This window comes from Cupressus sempervirens, chromosome 3 (assembly GCF_028749045.1).
Source record: "Cupressus sempervirens isolate cs-2001-9-10 chromosome 3, ASM2874904v1, whole genome shotgun sequence".
NCBI classification, from domain to species: domain Eukaryota; kingdom Viridiplantae; phylum Streptophyta; class Pinopsida; order Cupressales; family Cupressaceae; genus Cupressus; species Cupressus sempervirens.
The window spans coordinates 311,199,311-311,226,892 of record NC_143120.1 but is presented as its reverse complement, the minus strand read 5'-3'; the positions used below and the strand labels follow the sequence as shown (position 1 = coordinate 311,226,892).

The 27,582-nt window shown below is 35.8% G+C and overlaps 1 protein-coding gene across 3 annotated transcripts in view; it reads right to left on the bottom strand.

Annotated features, from left to right (window-relative positions):
• LOC149566225 (tetratricopeptide repeat (TPR)-containing protein) overlaps window positions 1–27,582 on the bottom strand; it is a 166,529-nt gene that overhangs the window by 122,458 nt on the left and 16,489 nt on the right. For all 3 annotated transcript variants that reach the window (XM_089819641.1, XM_089819642.1, XM_089819643.1), the window contains exons 2-4: window positions 25,779–25,887; window positions 25,457–25,564; window positions 24,624–24,805 (exon numbers count right to left, since the gene is read on the bottom strand). In XM_089819641.1, the coding sequence (XP_089675767.1) occupies window positions 24,624–24,805; window positions 25,457–25,564; window positions 25,779–25,887 (399 nt within the window). The remainder of the gene's footprint in view (window positions 1–24,623; window positions 24,806–25,456; window positions 25,565–25,778; window positions 25,888–27,582) is intronic.

Here is a 27,582-nt window from a genome sequence, read left to right as displayed (position 1 = left end):
TCTGCATCAGGGTATTTTTCTTTCTTCGCCTGCTCACGTGCGACCGCCAGTACCTTCTCATCACATGTTTCAATGCTTAATAGATTTACTCCTTGCTTTGGCCATTTTGAATCTCCGTAGTCCCTCGGACCACACCATCTGCATAGTAGCTGTGGCATTTCCTTCGTCATAAAATCTCTAGCGAAGTGACCCCAAAGATTGCATGCACAGCACTGTATCATCGGCTGTCCACTCGTGTCATACTGTATTCAACTTCGGCCTCCATTGTTATTGTTGTTATTATTGCCACCCCTTCCACGTCTATTATTGTTGCGATATCCTCCTAAAGTTGCATTGTTGCTTGTGTTATTCCCGGTGGACACTTCCTGCATTAGTAACACCTGCTAGTGTCCTTTTGATTTCATGTTAAACAGGCACTCCTTTAGGGAATGTCCCGAAACATGGCAGATGTAACAGAACTGTTTCTTCGGGCATGAGCCCTTTGTATGACCATCCTCTTTACAATATATGCACCACAGTTCTCCCTTCACTATGTCTGGATTCTTTTTCAAATTTTTAAATTCTTTCATCATTCTGACCATATCATTTTGTAATGCTCGAACTTTTTTGTTCGATTTTTTGTTCGATTTACTTGTCTTTTGTTCGTTTTCCAGATCCATTGCACAATTATACGCATTGGCATACGATGCGGGTGGTACCATATTCATCTTCTTTTTCAGAGCCGGCCATAGCCCCTCCACAAACCATCATTTCTTCAATCCATCCACACGTTGAATTTTCATCTTCACAACCAGCTCTTTCAGCCATCTGGCATAGGCTCGAATTGTTTCATTCTTTCCTTGCTTGGTGCTATATATCTCCGCTACTATTTCATTATCGTCCCATAGCAATCGGAACTCTGTTATGAACTCTTTTCTAACATCTGCCCATGTCAATTTTTGAGGGTCGGCATTCGAAAACCAATCAATTGCCACACCCCACAGGGTTGCTAGGAACTGTCTGACCCAACCATCCTCGTCCATCACGCCATTTGCTATCCATATAGTTTCGCACGTCTTGCAATGTCTGATTGGATCTGTTGTACCATCACCATTAAACTTCGAGAATTTTTCTTTGGGACCTACCATCGCTACTTTCTTTTGATTCTTTGGTACTTGTGTACCCGCATTGTTCTAAGCACCCGCACTATTCTGCACAGCTGCGCTACTTCGGACAACCACCCTGCTTCAAACAACCGTGAAAGGTCTTCTTTAAGTGAAGTTCAATTCTCCGCCTATATCGATTCGTCCAATATATCGGGAACGAAGAGTTCACTCCACGCTCGTGCTCCCTCGGCACTTCGAGGCTTGCGAGTTGCTTCCCTTACGTTCAGATACTCTACCCTCAGCATATACAAGTTAAGAAACTTCTCCCTTGTTTCTTCCACTAAATTTAATCACTGTCGAGTCTCCTCTAGTAATTCTTCGGCACTCCTTGGCCTACTAAGTGAGTGCACTCCCTCCGTCTATGCCCCTTCACCCCCTCAGTGCCCGTTGGCAGTCTGCTGAAGCTTTTGTCTGCGTTCCGCCTGCTATGCTAAAATTAAAACTTCTTGTATTGTACGTATATCATCCTTGTCTTTTACCTTGTTCCTATCCTTGTTAAGCAAATTCAGCATTAATCTTCATAACATTCTTTCGTTCCAAGTTCATCTAGCAACAGCGCCAAATGTTTACTGTACAGGATAAGAATACTTAATGCATGTAGTATAGCACGATACAACACAGAACAGATACATTATTCATATATGCAATAAGCACTCAATGCTTACAATCTGAATACAATGATTACAACAATGATCCAAAGTCTATTTTGGACGGTGTACATATACCTTCCCGAAGGGGTGACTCAAGCGTCACGCGCTCGTTCGGATACTATTCTACCCATCGGCTACAATTGTATTGCTTATTATTGCACTCTCAAAAAAAAAAATTAGATAAGTAGCTATTTTAAAATTTTGTCACATACAAGTTGTCTAAAGTATGGTTTGAATCACAAATAGATTCAATTGTCATATAATCCAATATTTTCATTTATAGGAGCACTATGCAAGATGGTTTATCACTAATATTAATATCATAGTGAATGGATACATAGTATTCAAGTAGCAGATTATGAAATGACGTGGAGGCAAAAGCTGGTTTAGCCAGCAACACTTTAAACACGGACGAAAGTATCTATTGGTTTCAAAAGGATTTGTTATCATTGATATGTTGCACTGTATTTGATAGAATTGAAATCCTGCACATTATGAAGGCTCTAGTGAATCCAGTATTCACAAGGAACATTGATATCAGTAGGGTAAACATAAGGTTTCAAGGTCTGCCATGTAACCAACATTCCTACCAATCAGCGGTTTGCTTATATGGCTCTAGTGAATCCAGTATTCACAAGGAACATTGATATCAGTAGGGTAAACATAAAGTTTCAAGTTCTGCCATGTAAACAACATTCCTACTAATCAGCGGTTTGCTTATATGGCAGGCCCCACATTTGGAAAATTGGTAAGATCCATTTAAAGCAGACTTGCAGAACTTAACAGAAATTCAGAAGATGACAGTTTGAACAACTAAATGATAACATCAATAAAACATTCTTGGAGTGAATTAGAAAAACCCTGTCAGCTGTATATCCAGACTTTGAGCTAGTTGCCAAGTATTCTTTGAAGCTTGGATGTTCATTTAGAGATGATAATAGGAGGTCTAGACCTGATAATATTGCTTCAGAAGATTGCAGCTGCTGGGTAGAATTTCGTTTACAGACAGTGATTTGGTTCAACACAACAAAATAAAAAAGGGCTGGTGAAATTGAAGTTGGAAAGTATGCACCTTGGCCATGTTTTGGTATTGGCAAGTTGATGCAACTGTTGCAAAGACTCATGCAAAGTGGCAGATTTAATTGTTATTGTGATTCCAAAAATTCTACATTTCGAGAGATAGAAGTTCTATGCAGGATTGTTGTCTGAGTTCCTTAGCACAAACAAATTTTGTCATTCTCTCTTGTTATAAAAATAACTTTGAGTGGTTCCATAAGGAGGGCGTTAAGTATATAGCTTAGAGTGATTTCTAAGAGGGACATTACTTGAAATCACTGTCATATTTCAAATGGAAGGAAGTAGATGCCAGGATGTACAACAAGACAATGAAATTAAATATGATGTTTCATGTATGGCTGAGAACAAAGAATTTAAATCTGCATATATCGAGGACTAATTGGGTATTTGAGGCTTGAAGTTGTGATGGTCATAGAGGTTGATGACTAACATAGTTAGAGGTTGATATCATTCATGGGTAACTGTCTCTCATTGGACTTGATAGTGATTTAAAACTCTATAAAATGGAGAATGTGGGAATTTTACATTGAGGGGGGGGAATAATAACAAATGTTTCATTCCCACTTGAACCATCTTTAGAAAGGAAATGTTCCATTTTTCAAATGTATATGGACCTTTATTGGAGTAACTTGAGTTATTTTCAAGGATCTCTGCAAATGTAATTATATTGCCCTTGTTATAGATATTTTCCACATGCAGATTTGAGGACTCATTAATATGAGAGGAGACATGAAGAGACATGTCTTTATAATTAATCATCATTAGTCAGTATAACCATATGTATAGTATATAAATAATTATATATAATATAATATATATACATATATATAAAAGAATATTTATCTATAGATGATTTACTATCAATAATGAATCTTATGATCATATCAATCTGATAATAACTACAAACTTAACACTCCCTCTTAGTTAGGAAGGATTGATATAGAACATATTATGTTCTTGAGTATACGAAGAAATATCATCTCAATATGATATTGCTAAAATGGTATATTTTAGGATATCAACATAAATCCATCCACACACACATATATATATTACATATATTATATATGGAATTGGCTACGATTTACAATGAGGCTAAATTTCTCAACACTTCTTTTAGCAAAGAGGGAAATTAAGTAAATTCTATAACTTTAATATAAATTTAAACACCACCTTAAGTGTGGTCTATAATAAATTTATGGTGTCCGGCAAGATCCGGCCCGAAGAACCGTAACAACTTTTCATGGTGTCCAACAAAATCTAGCCTGAAGAACCATAATAACACTTGCTCCAACACATTTTGGTGTTAGGAGATAGGTCTACTATTGATAAGATCGTCACATTTCAAAAGTTTCCTTCTATTCGTTATCATAACTTCCGACACTCTGGGACAACTTAATGTAGTCTATTATGATAACAGGTTCAGCAATTGATAAGATCATCACCTTTCAATATCTCTCCTTTAAATATATACATTAATGAAAAATCATCACCTTTCATAACATAATCACATCATCATGTAGTAACTCACATGATATCCACCATGAACCAAGTCAGAGGGTGGACCCACCATAGCTACTACTAGAGGGTGGAACAAGGGTTTTCACCTCGAACTTCTCTCTCATAGAGGAGAGCGCATCACAAAGAATTTCTCTTAAAACTTCTCATAGAGAAGATATCATCCACAAAGTATTGCATCTCAAAATTTTCCCTCAGAACATCAATCTTGGGAAGTCAAGTCCTCTAGTTACTTCCTAAGAAACACTCTTCAACAAAGAATGTCTGTCAAACTCACTCAGAATCAATTTTCTGATTTTCTAGTGATAAATCATCACTTCCTCATGATGCACTAAAGAGTAGGCCCATCAAAATCATGCAGTCCCACATATATTTCTAGACTCCCTTTGAGTATCAATCTTCTAAGCTTCTGTGTTGCCTTTGAAGAAGTGTCATACTCCCTCTCAATGTAGAAGAATCTCATAATCTCAATCATCAAAGATGTTTGCTTCAAGAGCCTCATTTTATCCATCTTGATCATCAGGGTCTTTGGAGCTACTATCATTAGGTTGAGTCTGCACAATATCTAGTAGCATGTGTAAAGTGCAAACTTTCCTTTCCTCCGCACATGAAGATTCAGAATTTTTTTCTTAAATTATTTGAGAATGGAACATCTCCCTCTAAAAGTGGGAATGGAACATTGACTATTATTCCCCCCACAATGTAAAATTTCCACTTATTCTTATATTTTTCAGTTTCCTAGATTCATAAGCAATAACCTGTTCGTCCTGCATTAACACACCTCCTAATCCTTCTTCAAATGCATCTGTTATAACTATGAACTGCTTTTACGGATCAGGTACCCTCAAAATAGGTGTAGTAGTCAATTTTTTTTTCAGTAACTCGAAGGCTGATTGACACTTCTCTGTCCAAATAAATTTTTTCCCCTTTCTCTGAAGTGAAGTGATCGGATAGGTTATCCATGAAAAATTTCTGACAAACTTTCTATAGAACCCAGCTAACCCCATAAATCTCCTAACTTCGGATACATTTCTAGGTATGGGCCATTCCTTAATCACTTTTATCTTAGATGGATCAACTGCTATAACCTAAGCTAATATAATGTGCCTTAAATACTAAATTTCCTTTTGGTAAAAAGCACACTTAGATAATTTCCCATATAGCTTGTGTTCTCTTAGTCTTTGCAGAACTATTTCTAAGTACCTCTGATCTTCTTCATTCTTAGAATATATTAAAATGTCATCTATAAAGACCAATACAAACTTGTCCAAACAATCCTGAAATATACTGTTCATTAAATTCATGAAAGTTGTTGGGGCATTGGTTAACCTGAAAGGCAACACTGTAAACTCACAATGTCCATACCTGGTTCTGAATGCGGTTTTATGTATATTCTCATCTTTTATTCGAAGCTAATGGTATCCTAACCTTAAGTCAATTTTTGAAAATACTGTCGCATCCTTCATTTGATCAAAAAGATCATCTATCCTCGGCAATGGGTACCAGTTTTTGATGGTGACTTTACTAAGCATCTTGTAATCTATACATAATCTCATGGTTTCATCCTTCTTCCTTACAAACAGCACTGGAGCTCCCCATGGTGAGACACTAGGCCGGATCATCTTCTTATCTAGCATATCCTAAAGTTGAATCTGTAACTCCATTAACTTTGTAGTTGTCATTCTATAAGGGGCTCGAGATATGGGTTCTACTCCTGGTATCAAGTCTATGGTAAAATCAAATGCTCGGGAAGGGGCTAGTCCAGGAAGTTCCTCGAGAAACACATCTTGATAATTCTTCAAATAATGGTATTTTTCTTCAAAGGACTATTTTAACTTTTGTCTGATTTCCCCATCTTCATAAATGTAATCATCCCCATATGTGGTTGTTTTAGGTTACCTTGTATCCTCAATCCTAACTGCGAAAATCTCACAGCCTTATCTCCCATATCTCCAATTGCAAAAATCTGTTTTGATCTAATTTCATGTTTGATCCCTAAAATGCTTGTTGGTTTGCCTTGATCATCCACACAGTTTACAGTTTTGGCAAGACAATCTACTTTGGCCTTATGTTCACTAAGCCCATTAATTCCTATGATAATGTCCTATGACCCCAGGGGTGCTACATATAAGTTCAATTCCGTAAAAAAATTCAGGAAGTCAACCTGAGCTTCAAATAGGCATTGCTCCACCTTAGCCCTTGACTAGTTTGCATACTCGATTGTCCATGGTTTTGCCATAAAACTAGATCTTTTCGGGAACCTACTTAATAGCCTAAGTGATATAAAACATTCAAATTCTCTAGTATCAATTAATATGGACACAGGATTCCCGTAAATCTTACCCGAAGTTTCAATGGGGCCTATCTATTGTTCTGATTGTCTATTGTCCAAAGTTGCGAGAATCCTTTGCTGGAAAACTTGTTGCTACTGTGGTAAAGGTGGTCGTTGTGGCTAGCTGACGTTGGGTTTATTGGGGCACTGTTTTCAATAATGATCTCCTCCATAGTTAAAACATCCTCCTGATGGTCCCTTCTTTTCATTATTCCTGTTGTTCTTATTCGTATAATAATTGCTTTTGGCATACTTTGCCCCATCGCTCTTTAACTCTGGTTTGTTGTTTTTTTTTCCTTAAATTGCTTTTTCTGAGGCCCGAAATCAGCACGATTTGAATTCCAAGTTGTCTTCCTTTTGTTGTCTCAGATAGAGTCGTCCTTTCTAATCTTGTGTTCTTGCCGAACAACCTTTTCTAGGGCCTCTTCCATGGTTCAGGGAGCGAGAACATCAATAGTTCCTCCTATCCTATTATTCAATTCCATGATGAATTTCCTCACCTTCAAATTAGTGTCTTGATGATAAGCTGGTACATATTTAAGCAATCGTGTGAACCTCTCCCAATACTTGTGTACTAACATGTCTCCTTGCTTTAAGTTTTGGAAATCTAAAAGCTTCTAGTCATAAAAGGTTTGCGGTAGCCAACGTTTCCAAAATATGTTCACAAATTTCTCCCAAGTGATTTCAGTGGTTCCAATGTTTTGTTCAACCTTGGTAATTCTCCACCAGGTTGCAACTTCTCCGATGAAATGATATATTCCCAAACTGTCTTTGAAGTCTCGAAGAAATTCCTAATCTCAAAATATTGTTCCATTTCAATTAACCATGCTTCTGCTTCCTCCCCGGACTCAGAAACGGAAAACTTAGGTGGTTTTATTTTCTTTATGTCTGCTGATATATCAGCTACTATCTCTTTCTTCTTTTGTTTTTCCGATTGCTTGGGAGAGGGAGTTTCGTTATGTTCAAAAACTTCTATCTCCGCTCTAGGAGGTGGTGTGGTTTGGGCTTCCTCATGATTCTGCCCTATCTAGGCTGCCATTTCACTCATTCTTTTTTCCATAGTTTCTAATTTTAGTTGTGTTTCTTGCAAGATTTGGAGTAACAGTTCATCAGAAGATTGAGGATTCTCACGTATTATATCTTGATTTACATTGTTCTTGTTGTTGTTCATCTTTATGTTTAGAGTTCCCACCTATTAATTTGCATTTGTGTCAATTATGTGAAAAGAAGAAATCTTTTACAAAAAAAAATCTTACAAACACATGATTCCCAATAACTTAATTTAATTTATTATTTCATTGCTTCACTAAGCAAACTTATTTACAAAATTCCCTCTATTGAGGAGGTTTACATCCACATAACATTTAATCTTGCTTTGCAGCACTAAATTTTCGTTCAGACTGGTACATATCTCGCACCATCCAGGATTTATGAAACTGCAAGAGAGGATTGCTCTGTCAACCAATCCAGCTTTGAATCAGCTTGTTTCTATATGCTGTTTTACTAGCAAGAGTCCACCTAACTCTTTCCTTCTTCATCCGCTGAATTGCCTAATTCAGGGTTTCATTATCTCGGGGTACAAAACAAAAGGTGTAGTCATATTTAGTCATGTTTCTAATGAGATGGGGAAAGATGGGGTGCCAAGTTTTCTTGCGGGGGGTTTTACATACTTGCATCCTATAGTCAATTCGGATTCTTTCAGGTTTCAAGAAGGTAAGGTGCCCTAGGTTCAATGTCGAACCTAGCGCTCTAATGCCATATGTAACAAACGAATTTTCATAACCAATTTTAAACTCCTAATAATCTGAATTAATAAGTAACTGATTCAATTTCACATGACAATGACTTATACCAACTGATTGTAACTGAAAAGAAACTCTTTCCAATCTAACTATCTTTCATGTTCAGCTGAATTAATGAGAAACAAAAAGAAATTTATATGTATTGCTAACAATTTATCTATTTCAAACTAATAACATATTCAACTGAAAATAAAGTAATGACTAACTTTCCTTAACTAAATTATATCAACTGAAAATGCTTATTCAACATGAAAGTAAATGTTTACTCTATCTAGAAATTAAAATGTCTAATTATTCTTCTAAGGGTTAAGTGTAAAAGAAACATACAGTAAAAAAATGAAAGAATCCATTTATCTTGTTGTCCAAGCTTCAGCATTGATGAGAAGAGAAGCATTGACATAGGCTTAACCTTCCAACCGTGAACCATTACTTATCCCCACACATCCTAACTTAATAGAACGGCCCTCCCTACCTCGAGATCGGGCTTTGATGTTCATAAGCCCAGCCATCTGAGTAATCAGGTGGTTTGAGTATCCCAACAGTTATTCTCCAAAATAACTAAAGCATCTGGACAAATAAAAAAGATCACAAGCTCGACACATTTGCCTATTTCTACCCTAGCCAAGGATTTCAAAGTTGGGTTCACGAACCCAATCTCCACCACTCGACTTGACAACATAATGCATTTTAGGAATATGCATGAGCTATTAAAGAGTTTGTCTATTACTCAATTAATTTGATTTCATTCTTATTTGTGCAAGCTATCTACACCTCACCATTTCAGGCTACCATGCCGGTGATTCCTAGGTGTTAGCGAGTTTTATATCCACTATATTTGCTTTACACCTCTTCCCCATTAATGACATCATTGCCGGTGAATTCCTCGGTGTTTGGACTTCATGATATTACTCTCATCTCTGTATGGTGAAAATAAAAGGAGTAAATTTGGGCAGGTTCATTTATTTATAATTATCATTATAGTTTCATTTCCCATACCATGGTTGACAAAAATTCATGGTTAAAGAAAAACAGCGACATGGAACAGATTCTATGTATTCCTACTGGGAAAAATAAATATAAAAGCATTCTCTATTCGGCCTATATATAAACTTGCAATAGGATTTTAGTTTCTTGTAAACATAATGAGTAAGTCAGGACACCAACTAGCAAAGTGTTAAGAAATAAACATAACCGGATTCAGACTTGATTGACAAATCATAGAATGCCTTACGTGACTTTAACAAACTGGTCTTCTTGCTCCCGCGGTTTGAGAAGATAATCATCGTCCTCCTTGAGCGGGTTTGCGGATAGAGAATCCAGAAAGGTTAGATGGATACGGAAAGAAAATAAGTCACAGAAAAAGTAACAAACTCAAATTCTCCTCAATCGTATAGCAGGTGAAGGAAAGCCACAGATTGCAGAGAGGAATAGGTTATGTGAAATACGATCATGAGACTCCATATTTAAGAAAGAAAATGGCTTGGCTCTTCGGCTATCATCAGTTACAAGAAGCCATTCAAATCGAATTTATAAAAAGAAGAAAAAGTGAAAAAGAAAATAAGAAGTTAAAGAGTTCTATTTATTATTTTATTATTATTATGCATCCTTATGTACGTTCATGTGTACGTATTGATGAAGTGACATTATTAAATTATAAACTTATCATTTATTGATGTCACCTCATTTATATATATATATATATATATATATATATGTTCGTATTTGAGGGTGCATAATAATGATTAAATCATAGTTCCAAAAAATCGCCGAAATCGCCAATTTGGCGATAAGATTCATTACTACCAATTTTTTTTGAATCGGAAATTGCTGTTGGCGATTTTTTCCTGTGAATCGCCTGAATCGCGAATATCGGCGATTCATGGCAAAAATCGCCAAAATTGCCATCGAGTATCACCAGAAATCAGCCGCGGCAGCAAGCATGAAAAGTTGGATTTTTAAAAAAAAAACACATGTTTTATTTGCTTTCTAATTTGTCTTTCCTCTTTGTTATAACCCTAACGAGCCTTCTAGTTGCTTAGCATGAGTAGAAGTGAGAAAGAGTGAGAGAGAAGAAGAGAAAAGAAAATCCCTAGGTTTCCAACTGGCAAGAAGGAAGAGCACCAAAGAGATCAGAAATCCATCTGGAGAGGCCATAAATTGCATTGGGAGCATTAAGGAGTCAATATCAGCACTCCTCAACTCATTTGCAAGAGGTAACTGCTAGTTTTTTTTTTGCATGTTAGTGTATTATACATTTTTTGTTAAATTTTTTTAGTGTTCATTTGCAAATCTTGAATGTTTTTTATTTTTACTAAATTGCAAACTAGGGTTTGTTGTTTTGTAGCTTTTGTTTATTAGTTGCAAACTTTGATATTTTACATGAATTTTTTAATTGCAGCAGCCCTTTGCTTTCATTTTCCAATTTCCACAATGGGTTAAAAAGATGAATGCTGAAATATAATGAAGAGTTTCCTGGAAGAACCAAATATCAAACAAAATGTATATTTTGTAAAGAAAAAAAAATTCCGGAGGTATCTATAGATTGAAATACCACATTGCTGGCATACCTGGTCATGATGTCACAATTTGCACTCATCAAACGGCTGAGGCAAAACGCACTTGTTTAGTGGCATTAGAAAAAATTGAACAAGACAAGTTGAATAGGAAAATGCAACTTGGAGAGTTAAGAGGTATTGGCTCCCGTGCTCCCGCATCTACATCTGCATCTGCATCAGCTTCCGCATCTGTAGGTTGTGATGGAGAGGATTCTTCTAGGCATCCTTTTCGTCCTAGTTCTAGTGCTCATGCGAGTATTAGTGCCACTGGTAGTCGGTCTTATACTGAGATAGAGTCCAACACCAACCTATTGCAACCTAGAGTGCGGAAAAACAGAATGGATAGTTACTTTGTGCCCTGCACTACTCCTAGCTCCCAACCCACGCTTGAGGGCATGGGTTCGAGCAAGGAGATTCATGATGCTGCCAGAAAGGAGATTTGCAAATTTTGGGACTTTTGCAACATTCCATTTATTGCAGCCAGGTAATTGATTCTTTTTTCTTTGTTTTCTTTAAAGTTAAAGTTAAAAGTAAAAGTTAAACTTTAATTATATCTACTTGTTTTATGATTTGAGTTTTTGACATCTAAATTTCTAATCAATATCATTATCTATTGTGACAGGGCTCCTTATTGGCAGAACATGATAGATGCAGTTGCTATTTGTGGTCTGGGGTTTAAAGCCCCAACTGAGGCTGAGTTGAGTGGATACCTCCTGAATGAAATAGTTGAGGATATGAGGCATGAGCTTGCTGACAATCGAAAGGAGTGGATCGAAAAGGGTTGCACCATCATGACTGAAGGTTGAACAAATAGGAGGGGAAGAACACTCCTCAATTTTCTTGTATCCTGTGGAGGTGATTGATCATTCTACTTTCCCACATACATAATTTTGAATCGTGATTGACTATTTCAAATTTTGATTTGTTGATTGCTATTTATAATTCGTTGTTTTGTTACTTGTAAGATATACCATGTTCCTCAAATCCATTGATGCAGCTACTCATATAAAAAACACCACATACTTATGTGAGGTTATTGAGGAAGTCATAGCAAAGGTGGGGGAACAACATGTGGTGCAAGAAGTGACAGATAATGTAGCAAGTTATGTTGCTACAGGTAAACTTTTAACTTTTCAAGTTTTGAAAATAAATTTATTTGAATTTTGAACTTTTTCTAATTCTAACTTAGAATTTCTAAGTTTCCTAAGTTCTAACGTGTTTAAAATTTGAATTTCTAATTAACTTAACATTGTTGTAGGTAAACTTTTGATGGAGAGGCACCCCATCATATTTTGGTTCCCTTGTGCGGCACACTGCATTGACCTCATGTTGGACGAAATTGGCAAACTTGAGTAGATCAAGTCATGTGTGGAAAGGGCAAAAAACATATGCAAGTTTATTTATAATCATTCATTTGTCCTTAGCACAATGAGGAAGTACACAGGACGAGTTAGCTCGTCCAGGGATCACGAAGTTTGCCTCGAATTTCATCACCTTGCATTCCTTGTTGACATCAAGGGATGATTTGAGGAGCATATTTGTTGGGTGGGAGTGGACTTCATCTTCCTATGCTGCGACCACTGCAGGTATAGATGTGGTGGATTGCATATTTGATGATGATGGTTTTTGGAAACCTGCTAGAGAAATCCTTAAGGTAAATTTATTGCAATTGAACATTTAATATTTTATAGTTTACTATGCTAATTTTTTAATGGTTTAGTTTTACCATAAGTTATATTATTGAATTATTCTATATTTAAGTTTTGACTCAAATTTTTGTTTTACTTTATATGTAGGCCACTGAGCCCCTTGTATCTCTCCTACGAACTGCTGATGGGGAGAAGCCCTCTATGAGCTACATATATGAGGGCATGGATAGGACCAAGGAGGTCGTTAGAGCCCAATATGGAGGAGTGCAGGAGAAGTATACCCCTATTTGGGACATCATTGATAGGAGATGGCAGAATCAGCTCCACAGACCCATCCATGCAGCAACTTACTTTTTGAATCCGGCATTTCGTTTCCGTCCTGACTTCAATGCAAATGAGGAGGTTCTCACCAGATTATATACAGTGATCCAGAGGTTGAGTACTAATGAGGATAGCAGTGCTGCAATTATTGAGCTCGATAAGTTCAATAATAAAGAAGGGCCACTTTTCTCTAGCAGGATGGCCATAGATGCTCGGGAAACAATACAGCCAAGTAAAAATTAAATAATATATTCAATGTTCATGAATCTAGATTCTAAACTTAAAGTTGATTATGTAATTTTTGAGTTAACTTGTAATTTGTAAATGAGACTAATTGTTTTTATTTTCCCTTATTTTAGATAGATGGTGGCAAATGTTTGGGGCCACAACCCCAAAACTTCAAAAAATTGCCATCCGTATTCTGAGTCAGCTAAGCAACACTTCTGGATGTGAGGGCAGTTGGTCCATGTTCAAGCACATCCATTCGAAGAGAAGAAACAGGTTGACAGTGCAGAGGTTGAATGATCTTGTCTTTGTTCATTACAACCTCCGTCTTAAGATCAGACATATTTTTGGCACTAACTCCTCTCCGATCATTCTGGAGGAGATTGATCCAGAATCAGAGTGGCTCACAGAGTTTGTGGATCCAGTCTTCATTGAAGAAGACCGTGTGTGGGTTGACTAGGTGGATATAAAGGCTGAGGCAGCTAGAGCACGTTCTTCAGGCATTGGTAGATACGCGCGCACGCACAGACACAGGCCCTAGCGACATTCGTGAGCCCATCTTACATGCGGGAGATATGGCTCGGCAATCCTCTAGGACCTACATTAGACGCCTTGCTACTAGGCAAACTAGATACTCTGAGGCTGAGGCTGAGGCTGAGGCTGCAACCGAGCTTGAGGATGATGATGACTATGCACCTGAGGCTTGAGCTGGAATCTTGTTTTTATATTTTGTTTACAGATATTGATACTAAATCATTGATAGACATGTTTCAAACTTTCATGGATCTTCATCTTAGATTCTTACATACATTTATGATTTGATTTCTTATGGATCATCTTACATACATTCTATGATTTAAATCGTTATGATCATTTGATTTCTATTTACTTCAGCTAGCCTACAATTTACATTTTAGATAACATAGTTACGTATGTGATGGATTTTATGTTCCAAACTTCCATGTTTATGTATGTTAAGTTTTAACTTCTTTTGATAATGTTATAGTGTGTTTAAGTTATATTCAATAAAGGGTGCATGAAATAAGTTTTAAATTGTTAAAATCTTTAAATTTAAAGGGTTTTTTCAAATTTGCCGATTCATTGTTGATTCATCGCCAACTCATTGCCAATTCACGATTTGATTCGGCTTTTCCGATTCCGATTCACGTTACTTTGGATTAAATAATAAATCTTCAAAGGTATGAATTATATTTTTTATTTAATTTATTTTTAAGTTTTTATTATATTGTTTTTCTAATAGCTCATGCGGTCCTATAATGCAACATGTTGTCAAGTCTCAGTATCCTTATCAGGGCAGTCTTAGGTCAAACTTGTTGATTCAGATGACTAGACCAATCGACCATCCCCTTCCGATGATCCCGTTTAGCAATGCTTCCCCTCTCTTTAGTCTTCTTCCTGCAATCACCCGAACAAACATTCTCACCAAGACATTAATTTAAAAATATATTAATAACTAACTCATTTCACATGATCATGAATAGAATAACTCATTATCAGTTAATACAACGTATATAATTTAACTAACTCACTTCACATGATCAAGAAGAAATAAATTGATGCAATGTCTATAATTAACTAACTCACTTCACATGATCAGGAAAGAAAATAATTGATGCAACATCTATAATTAACTAACTCACTTCACATGAAAATAATTCGTTAAACCAACGGCTATGATAAATATTAAAACTTGGGGTAAAATTTGGGATGTAACAAGATCTCCCTAATGATATTTCTTTCCTTAGTCAAGGTGATCGTTATAGTTGTCCTCTTTCATATCTGGGAGGTGTCAATTCCTGTTTTCTTTGTAGGAAAGATGGTCACATCTGGAAGAACTACCCTGCCCCCTCATTCGCAATAGTAAACTAACCAAAACTTGGGCAACCACGACGACCTAAGAGCCATGAAAGGGAAAACCAAATATAATGTTATAAATAGAAAGGATCCAATTGATAAGCTCCCTGATTTGAACGTTGAAACTGATAAGGTTTTGGAGAATCTTTGTTTAGAATTGGATGCCCTGCAAGCCTCTTTCAAACCCCTAACTGAGAATGATCTTCAGTCCTTTACCCAAGATCCCTTTAACCCTACCATACCTAACCCTTCACTAGAAGCCATTGGGTTGGCCCTAGAGAAGCCTATGCACAGGGCAATGAATGCCCAGCCAATTGTGTTGGAGAAAATCAAGAAAAGATCAGGACATAGATTCAAAGCAGATTCCAATTGCTACCCAGTCTTACCTCCTCCAGAGGAAGAAGAAGCTCTCCTTAAGGGGCAAGATTCTAGGGTCACTCCCCATACCTCTATTAGTAATGAACAAAGTAACCTTAAAGAGTTTCCCAAGAGTGATGGGCTTGTCACTATCATAGACTCATATGAAATAGAGAATAAACCTAATGGCTTTGATCAGGTAGCAATTCCGGCTAGTGAAGACCCATGCATGACCCCAACCTGTGGGTAGAATAGGAGAATGGTAGCCTCTGAAATTAGAAATTTGAGTGAAATTGACAAGGAAGATCAGGTTATGGAAAACGAGGAAGAAAAATCAAAATCCCAACATACTTGCATGGAGGGGAAAGAGGAAAAATTTGTGTTGAATGCAAAAAAAAAGAACGGAAACCTAGGAGGAAATTAGGGGATAAAACAAATGAAGGATATCCGGGAGATAAGTTTAAGGATGGAGAACAAGGGGTTAGTAGAAAGAGAGGAAGACCCTCTAAATCTTCCACAATGAGCAAGCATTCTAAAACTCTAAAAGATGACTTGCCTAGATGTTTCAAGAGATTTAAATCTCCTAAAGGTAAACCTACCCACGCACCCATTGATTAATGGCCAAATACATCTCATGGAATGTTAGGGGTCTGGAAACCTCGGATAGAAAATATGTGATAAAAAGGTTGCTCAGAACACATAAGGACACAAATTTTTTAACACTTCAGGAAATTAAAGCAACTGGTTTCTAGCTTGACATAGCATTAGAATGTATTTGGGGAGAAGCAAAACCCTATTTTACCAATCATGAGAAAGGTAGAGGAGGGATTGCCATACTAGTCAACCCTAAGTGTAAGAACCTTGTCGAATGGGGCTCCTCACCTTGCAACAAAGTTGTATGGATAATATTAGATCATCTAGTAGAGAAATTTGGAATTTGCTCAATATATGCACCTAATGACCATACAAATAGGATCTCTCTATGGAAATGGATATCCCTAATGCACAATATCCCCTAGATAGTTGCTGGTGATTTCAACATGATAGAGGACCAACAAGACAAGACAAGACAAGGGATGCAGATTTGAATGGAAAGGAGAAGAGAAGTTTTTTTGGAACAAAATGATGAGAAAACATCTATTATTTGATCCAATGACTGGTAGGAAAAATGAACATAAGGGAATCTAGTATACATGGACTAATTTCCAAAAAGGGAAGAACAGAATCTGCTCCAGACCAGACAGAGTCTATGTCAATAGAAATACTTTCAACTTCCAAGATTCAAAGGAAGAGTCCATTATTGCCCATATTATCTGGATTGGCAAGCCTTTGCCCTAAATACCACCCTTCTAAAAGATGATGACCTCAATGCTGCCACAATTATGGTAATATGGTTTAACCATTGTGTGGTTAAACACCCGGATGCTACCATAAGGTGGAACACAATGATTGAAAGTTGGAGACAAGTCTTTAAGACTGTGGGGAAAAAGAGGGCCAAAGATATGAGAAGGAAAGAGACAAAGTTGCATAGCACTTTAGTTGAAACAGAAGGCAACCTACAATCTAATCCACAAGATTGCTCTCACCAACAAGCTCTAGTAGAAGCTAGAGATGCCTGAGAAGAACTGAACATATTAAGATTTAGGGGGTTAAGACTAGAGCAAGAGTTAATCAGATTGAGCATGGAGATAAAGGATCTAAATACTTTTTCCGGATTCTTAAGAATAAAGAAGCTAGAGACAAAATTGGAGCTATCAGAGAGGGAGACAATTTGATTACTGAACCCAGAGGGATTGTAAAAGATTTTGCTCAATTTTATTACAATCTATTTCTATTAGAAGAACAAATGTTGGGCATGGAGAATGAAAGAATCAGAATTAGGAAACTAATCACAGAAAAGGTGTCAAATGAAAATAAAAATAGACTAACTGTTCTCATCTCTAAAGTGGAGATTATTCAAGCCATATCCCAGATAAATAATGACAAGGCAGGGACCAAATGGAATACCTTTGGAATTCTATAAAACCCACATAGAATGGATTTGGCAAGACCTATTTATGTTATATCAAGAAGGGGTGCAATGTGGATCACTAGATGCAAATATCAATTCAGGACTTATCAAACTCATACCCAAGGAAGGTAACAAAACCCTAATTAAAAACTGGAGACCTATCACACTACTCAATGTTTCATACAAAATTCTTGCAAAAATACTTTCCATTCGGCTCAAAGAAGTTTTACCATATGTCATTAACTTCACACAAACTGGATTTGTCAAAGGCAAATACATTCTAGAAAACCTAATTACCTGTTGGGAAACTATGGAGTGGGCCAAAGATTATGGGCAACATGCAGGTATGTTTCTGATAGACTATGAAAAGGCATATGATAGAATTGAGTGGAAATTCATAGAATTAATGATGGAATGTTTGGCATTCCCCAAGACATTCATCAAAATGGTGTTCACCCTAACGACAGAAGCCCATGCTACCATGGAAGTTAATGGCATTAGATAAAAACCTTTTAGACTTCCAAGATCTATAAGACAAGAATGCCTTCTTGCACCCTCTCAGTTTGTAATTGCAACACATAGTCTACACTACACTCTCAAAGATAATACTAATTCACCCAAGGTTAGAGGAGTTAGGTTACCTAACATGGCGGAAATCAACAATGTGCAATTTGCAGATGACACTTCTCTTCTCATTGAACTGACAAAGGAGAACATTACTAATCTTTCAAACAAGCTGGATAGATTCTGTAAAGCCTCAGGAGCAAAGTGTCTATAGTAAAGTCCATAATGTTGGGATGGGAGGAGCAGCCTCCAACATGGTATTGTAAATTTGGCTTCTGCTGGGGTGGCCCTACACACATTGTGAGATATCTAGGAATACCTTTTTTAGTCTTACAAAATATGAGTTTAATGTGGGAATGGATCAAGGAGAAGATTGTTAATAAACTCAGCAAATGGAATAACAATTTCTTATCTCTAGCTGGAAGGGTACAAGTTCGCAAAAAGATATTATCAGCATACACCATATATTACTCCTCTGCTTGGTTATTCAACCAAAATCAGATTTGCTACATTCAGAAAATTATTAGGGATTTCTTGAGGTCCAATGGAAGAGGTAATAAGAAGAGACATGCAATTAACTAGAAGTGGTGCACTATGAGGAAAGAAGTAGGTCAGATGGAGCTGAAGGATTTAAGGTTGAAGCTATATGGATTGCTAGGTCCACAAAAGGAAATTAACCCTGTAAAGTTCTTATCAGACATAACATTGAAAAAGTACCTTGTATTGGGAAAACATGGAATGGGATGCATATTCATGACTTACTCTCAAGTAAATGGAAGATTAAAGTTGAAGTTTTTGTCATCTTTAAAACTCTTTGGAAAACTTGGGATAAAGTGAGACAATGGGTGGTCAGGGCTGATTTGATAGACAGCCAAGCTAAATTGTGTCGAGAAAGATCCCCATGGTGGAATTTGGGAAGGAAAGGAAGACCTCTTGCTCTTCTTCAAGGTTGTTCAACAAAAATATGGGACAGGCTAGGCATTCACTCCTTTAGCAACCTATGTTTGGATAACCAACTGATATCCTGGGAGAACCTAGCCTCTAAGTTACAGCTCCCTCGGTCTCAAAAAAGAACATATGCAGTGATCGAGGAAGCCTGGCTAAAAGCCAAACTTCCTAAAGTATGTGGCAATGAGATTGATAGACTTCCCTTCCTTGCCTAGCCCGATGGCACCAAACTAAGTACCTTTATTGTATGCTATCAAATAATGATGAAGTTTTTAAGTATCTCGATGCCAAGTAGAACTACTATTTAGACCGTAAAACATGGACCAAATATTTTTCTGCTATTTGGCACCGCAGAGTGGAACCTAAGGTTCAATTTTTTATATGGCAAGTTCTTCATAAACTCCCTTTAAACAACGTTGATGATTTTCCTTTCACCTGCTCCTACTCCAAGCCTATGACCATGTCACACCTATTTTCAAAATGTGAATTCACCAAAGCGATCTAGAACTAGTTCGGCATCCATACCAAACCTAAGCTCGTCTCTTTCCTAGCCATCTCTGGGAATATCCCTGGTCTTCCCAAACCCTTGAATGTATTATGGGCTATCTTTTCCTCTTATTTGCTTTGGTCTATTTGGTTAATTAGGAATGATGATGTATTTAAAGATAGGGGTAGAATCCTTACTGAGTCTCTACAGAGACTCATGCATAAAATTTGTGTGCAAGTCACTTTAAGCTATAAAGTGAAAGAAAAGCAAGCGGTGAAGATAACCAATGCATGTTCTAAGATACTGAAAGATGGAGGAATACAGGTTGATATAAAGGCTGAGACATGAACCAAACACCTTTGAGTGTTCCCTCAAAGAAATGGTAGAGAAAATCAAGTTGAGGAAACTAATTGAAAATCTGGATGGATATAGGGATAGTGGAGGTCAAGCAAGTAATAATGACACTCTAATAGGACCGGTGCCCTAGCAAAACCAAGTTGGGCAGAATGATAAACAGAATTGTTGAAAGTTGTGATGCTCTGAATATGATAATATTTAATGAAAACAAAGAGGAATTCAATGAGGGGACAACTCCATGCATCTTGATTAGTGCATCTTCCCGTGCATCAGCATTACATTGGAAACAGCTAATGACATATTCAAATATAGTGATCAAAGATGGAGCCATGAGGCTTAGGTGGTCAGATGGGTCGTTGCCATGGACGGCTTGGATGGAAATTTGAAGTTGATAGTTGGTATGAAACAAGCTATTAGTCTCTTCTTCGATAAACAATCACTAATTTTTTTATTTTTTGTAATATGGTCCGATGTTTAATGAAGATCTGTAAGGACCACAAATCAGCTACTTACTCACTCATCCCTTTGATTTTATACAGATGGTAACCTAATGTTGATATGACTTTGCCTTATATTTAATAGAAAAAATGTATATGTAACTTAGGCTATCTATTTCCTCATTGAGATTGTAATATCAAGACTTTTATGACTTGAATATATTTAAATATTTTGCCTCCCAACATGACACTAGACCCCACCCAAGGGCACCTAAGTTTCTTAGAGCCATTATTTCTTGATCTTGACATTGCAATGTGATTTCTCTAACCATACATTACATCCTTTTGACCTAAAATTACCTTGAAGTACTTTTTATTACATTTCTCTTGTTGAGACAACTCTCTAAAACCTTGACATCCATCTACTTATCCTTCCATTAAATTGCTCTTCCTTGAATCTCATTAACATGTTGATCTTCTTGACATATCCATGAAACACTATTACCTTAGTATTGCATGTGCAACTCAAAATAGACCATGACAAACAATCACAAAACTAATGAGAAGATTTTAGAAATTTCTTAGTGATGAATTATTCTATATTGTGTACATAGAAACTGACTCATGAATGAAGAAGAAGCAACTTTTGTTCAAAAAATTGACACACTACGAAAATTCTCATATGGGTATAATAAAGAATAGAGCCCAAATTCTAAATACCAGGAATTGGACATGTATCAACAATTTTGACAAAGTCAATATTTACAAAAAGAAATTTTTGTGACAATTTACATGCTACTCTAAAAAATGTTGAAATTGGTCGATGAGAAATAAGGCAAAAAAGTGCATGCAAAAACAACTATGTATGGTGTCTAAAGTGTAACTAAAAGGCACAAAGAAGATGTGTATCCTATTAAGTACCATGTGAATTGAAATGTGAAGTAATATGATATTAATGATCGACCATTCACATGATGAATTTTGTTACAACGAAGTGACAATTACTCAAGCAGCAACAATATTATAATTAGGGGAATGAGAACATTAATTTTATGCACGACAATTAAGGTAGACATGTCATACAGAAAAGAAAATGAATACATGGGTCACATGGCTAAGGAATGTCCCAATGCACAAACATGGGACACCAAATTATGGAAATACCTGATCCTTGTGAGAATGCTGATATTGATATTGATCAAGACAAGAAGAAAAGTATTTATTGGCAGTCACAAGGGTAGCAAAGAAGAAAGAAATTAGATGCTTAAAAAACCTAGCTAAATGGAATGTGTAATTAAGAAAATAGTGATTAGAAATGAAATTCCAAATCAAGCATGAGAAACATAAGAATTGTCTAAGGAGAAAAAGCACAAAAAGAATGGGAAAATAAAAGAATATAATAATAAAATTGTGACTAATACTTTGATGCAAAAATTGCCATTGATCCACAAAGATCAGAAAATTTGATTAAAGTGATTTCATCAGTTGCATAAAGCACTGAGTATTTTTCTCATCTTTGGTTGAGAATTTCAGCCACAAAGAGTTTGACATTTTCCTACCTGTAGTTGAGAACAACGTCCCATTTTTTTTAATTACTCATTCAAATAAAAATTGTACTTTTGATTCAAAAATAATAATTTGAACAACTCTCCACTCAACTATTCAAAATTACTCCAAGCAAGTCCTTCCTTATTGATTTTGCAGATTTCTTTTCTATAAATAAATTCAATTGAATTGACTAGTAACAACTTTAGAACATCATAATAAAAACTCTTATACATTGTTTGTAATGTCCCTTCCTTAGGCAGTTTGTACTACAACAAAAGTCGGCTGATAATTAGGGGTTCCCACAGGTCAGCAAAATGGTTAGGGGACCCAACCAGGGGTTGTGGAGCTTAGCAGGGAGCTTTAAGAACCATTCCGGACAGTTTGAGGTGGTCTCCAATATTTCGTAAAGGATCCCTAGTTTTTAGGAGGAGACTGGGAGATGATCTGGGAAGCATTTTGAACCATTTTGGATGATTTGACATAGTTTCCTAAATTTTAGGAGGGCACTATTTTTAAGGAAGGGACTGACAGTGGCCCTGCACTCAATTTTCAATTTGGTGTTCAAGTGATGGATCCAAGAATATATTTGAAATATTAAAGTTTTTACTTTAACATTTTATTTTGAATAAATTAAAAGAGATGACTATATAAAATAATAAAATATTAATAAGTGGCCCATTACACACATATCTAGGAGGTTTAAGTTGTTTTTACAAGGTGATCTTTTTGTTAAAGATGAATAAGACCCTCAAAGGGGGTGTTCCACTTAGGCATTGGAATATTTTAAAATAAACAATATTAAAATAAAGTGGAAATCCTGAAGTGGCCAAGTAGGGTTTGGAAGTCAATAAAGAAACATTTGGCGGGAGCATTCTATCATTCAAGCATTCATTTTCACAACAGAAATTTGGAACTGAGCTCTAAGAAAGAGTTTCAATAGCAGATCAAACTTTTTGAAACGAAAACTCATCTAGAGAATTGTGAATTGAACGAAAACCCTATTCACTATTGAGGGGAATCCATATAGAGTTTCTATTGGCACTTCAATGGATCATTTACAGGGTTTCAATAAATCATTGGTGTGCAGATTCAATTTCAGTAATACAAGTCAGATTGATGGAATCGACCTTGTAGTAGTTTAGTGTTTGATTTCCAATAGCAGCAACAGCAATAAAATTGGTGAAACTGCAGCTACCATCTGGAAATTTGCATCAGATTTGAGGAGACATTAACTGAAAACAAGAATCAGATTGAATATACAAATTGCAGATTCGGATTTGAAGGATTTGATGATTAAATAATTTGTAGATTTGTCTACACGAAAATTGTCTCAGCTGGAAGTGGAGATCATAGCCTGGCAACTAGGGTTTGTGGGTAATTTCATCATTCATAACTGCTGTACAGATCTAGCATTACTTTCTCCTTCTAATTAGACTTGAATTCTCTAATAAAATTGCATCTTGGATTAGTGTTGTAAATTTGTAATTCCAGGTGCAAGATTTTTGTTTATGGGTAACTGAAAAAAAAAAATCAGATTGAAAATACAAATTGCAGATTCAAATTTGAAGGATTTGATGATTAAATAATTTGTAGATTTGTCTATAAGAAAATTGTCCCAGCTGGAAGTGCAGATCGTAGCCTGTCAACTAGGGTTTGTGGGTAATTTCATCATTCATAACTGTTGTACAGATCTAGCATTACTTTCTCCTTGTAATTAGACTTGAATTCTCCAATAAAATCGCATCTTGGTTAGTGCTGGAATTCCAGGTGTGAGATTTTTGTTTGTGGGTGTTTCCAATATTTGATTTCGGTTTGTAGCTGCTGTTCTTAATTAATCATATTCATAAATTTATCAGACCTGCATATTTATGTTATTTTAATATTTTGGGTTTCGAGACTTATTTCATTGCATATACTTCATGCGTAAACATTCGATTACCATTCAAATTTTGAAAACAAAAAGGAAACACTTGCAACCCGCACAAAAACCTTGATCTGTGTTCATTATAAATCAGAAGAAATCAAGCTGGTTGGGAAGGGATCTTGCAATGTTGCTGTATGGGCAGAATATGCAAAATCTATGAAGTTGATAATATTGCTCTACATGCAAGTCCAGTAGGTAGAGAAGAATGATGGCTACTTTGTAACATGAACAATAAAGACTTCTCTGTCCAAAAAAAGTTGTGTACTACCCAACCCTATATCTTCCTTTTGACTATTTATTATAATCTCACTTTATTGCCATAACTAATAATTAAGAAATAGATAAGATCTCAAACTCGAAAAAAATTCATAACCTTTCCAACCGATAGTGCTTAGTGTTAGCTTATTAGGAAGCTTATTTTCCTAACATTAATGGAATTATTTCCATGTCATTCGTGGTATATCAAGCAAACATTTAATCATAATATGCCATTAATTTTCCATGGAATCATTTAAGTTGAAAGGAAGAATAATTAGAAAATTAGAAATTTTATTAAGGTGCTATAAACCCTTCCAAATTAGCTGTGTGCCTATGATTTCTTGACAGAGTGATATAAGGTAGGAATGGAATGAACATGGGTGCCAAATATATATTTTATACAAAATTATTGCCTATTTGATTATATAATAAGTATTGCAAGGACAGAAAAATTATTATAGAATAAATCCTATCCTTGAGAACTGCATAGCATGAAATTTGCAGGCATCGGTATGCTTCAGTGATGAAGTGATATGAATACAAGTTTAAAATATCACTTAGATGGACCAAAAAAATTACTTACATAGAATAGGAAGCAAGTCGTTTCCAAAGCAAGGAATCTTTGGGTGTAAGATGAGCAGCTATCATGTAAAAATTTATTGCTTTTGTCTTATCACCAAGTGCAATGTACACAAGTGCCAGTGTATGATAGGGATCCGGGACATTAGGAATAAGACGTATGACATCTTGCAGCAGGTCTACTGCCTGAAGTAACCACCACAAGAAAGAGGCACTGATAAATGTGAATACCCAAAAAAAAAACCCACCACAAAATAAATGTAAATAATCACCACAAGAAAGAGGCACTGATAACTAATAACTGATAAATGTAAATACCCACACATCAATAGAAAAAAAATCACTGAATTCTCTGATGTTTGAAAGGTAGAATAAACTATCATAAATGCACAAACAAAAAAAAAATTTAACTTCTTCCAATTTTCAAAAAGGCAACTTGCAGTAATGAATTTTAAGCATATAAAATTTAACATGCATTTAATCAAAAATGTAAAATCGAGCCAAACAGAAACTATTAGAAACCTTCCCAAATGTCTTTGCTGTTTGAGCTAAGAGCTATGTATATTATCCAAGCACGGATCTTCAGAATACAATGACACAATGCTCTTATAAAAAAAATAGAAAAAGTTGGTTATGCTGTACTCACTGACAAGTGTACACAAAAGAATAAATCTGATAATTTAATTAATTTTCATTGCTACCTAGTTTGTGGCAGCAAACTAACCTTCCGATCAAGTCATTGCGAAATTCATGAGCAGCTCCCACCATATTTAATATTTACTGTTTATATATATTCTGACACAGATGATCTGAAAAGAAAACGGACGCAATCTGTACCTGATCATAATGACCTGTGGCATAAAGAAGATTTGCTTCGCCTAGTTTTCTTGTCACTTCAGGAGTTAATTTAGGCCCTTCTCCCCTCCTGCGTCCACTTTTTTTACTCTGCAACACACAGAATTTGATTAGAAAAGTTGACAAATGTGAAACAAGAAAGAAATATAAGGCCTATCACAAACTGTATGATCAAACATTTGTCCACTCAGAAAGCTTCGTAAGTTATTTTTAATGTTACAGACTTTATTTTCCTGAAGATTCAGTTTTATTCACATAATCAAGCACATTAGATGTAAATGGATGTATTAAGATTAGAACACACCCTTCTTTTATGTTCTCTCCTTCCTAAACCATAATTTGCTGCCTCCAAAATTTCATCCATGCTGGCACCAAAGAGGTCTTTTTGCATAGCTTTTTTTGTATGATCGTCGCTGTCATCAACAAAAATCAATTCAAGTTACTATTCATGTTTGGTCAAAGACTCAAAACAATTCACAATAGGATTTTTAGAAGCCGTAGTGTCTGCAGATAAACAGTCTTACTTAAAAGAATTGTGCACCATATTTTTATGCCCAGAAGTACAGCCTTTGAATTGAAACCCAGCTATTATGACAAATCAAATATATTTAAACCAAAATTAACTTGCATACAAAGAGATGGAGAAACAATTTTGTACATTGTTTCATCTGCATATATATAATCTATTCCTCCAGGCCAAATGTCTCTTATCAGAGGAGCAGATGGAGATTCAGGAGACAGATGTCGTCTGCATCCATGAATCAGAACTGTCAGGAAAGGAAATCAGAGATTGGATTCCCAAACACTTGATCATAGTGTGGAACCCTAGAAATATCAAAGGCCTCTTCACAGCCAGTACAAATTGGATAGATTGTTAGATTCAGAGAGACAATGAGTACGTGAATCTGGTCCTAATCAATATCTATAGTTCAAGCTTGCCAATTCAGAAACAAACTGTCACGACTCTCTTCAAGTCTCTAGGCAATCTAGATGTGATGTTCAAAGGCAACTTGAACACAATCATCTTCAACAAACCAAAGTTTAAGGTAATGGGTAAAGAAACCCAAATCCAAATTGTTTTGTGATTTGTTCATATCGATGCCCTATGGGATGTGAAGATCTGCGAGTTCACTTGGTGAAACAGACAAAAATGCTTCACAACAATAGCCAAGAGATTCACCATTTCATCCTTTCTCCAACCAGGCTTGAAAAAAATTAACACATTGACTCTAGCATTCTTACAACCTCACGAATGGAGTAGCTAGTGGCTGGCTTGTGTATGTATCATTTAATTCAAATCTCAAGATTGGCATGCAAGATTGAAACAATGAAAGTTTTGAAGTATTTCGTTGAGAAATAATGTAATGTCCCCCAATTCTAGAATAAAGTTTAATAATAATTAATAATCTTGAGAAAACATATATATATATATATATAGATGAATATAAATGATAATATAATATATTAAATCAATTTTTTCATAGTCAAACATAATCTATTATATTAATATAACAATTAAATGAATAAATGAAAATTTATACTATTGAAATATATTATAATTATATAACTATCTTATTTGATTAAATAATATAAATAACTTATATCAAATATATATATTTATTATTTATGATTGAAATATAAGCTTGGTATAAATCTTTCAATATAATAACAAACCAATATAAAATGACAAATACACTGAATTAAGATGAATACTCGTGACTATTCTCTTTCATGCATATATTAAGAGAACGATAGCATTAATGAAGAAAGGAAGGAGGGACAAACAACATGAAGGCATGAAAAAGAAGAGCAGACTATTTATCATCGAATATGGGAATAGAGAGGGAGGGGATGGAACAAACAACGGACCTTAACTGCAGAGAAGAGACATTGAATTGAACAAGAGCGCACTATGGGATTGAAATCGAAACTCAAAGGAAGACATAGAGGACTGGAGGGCACAAACATGGATACACCACGATGAACAGGGTCTTTATATTCTGAGCAAGAAAACGATATGCTAATCGCCCATTTTAGTCGGTGAACTATACAACATGCATCAATGAAGGGAGGCAACGATGTTCTATACTAAAGAGCAGTATGCGATT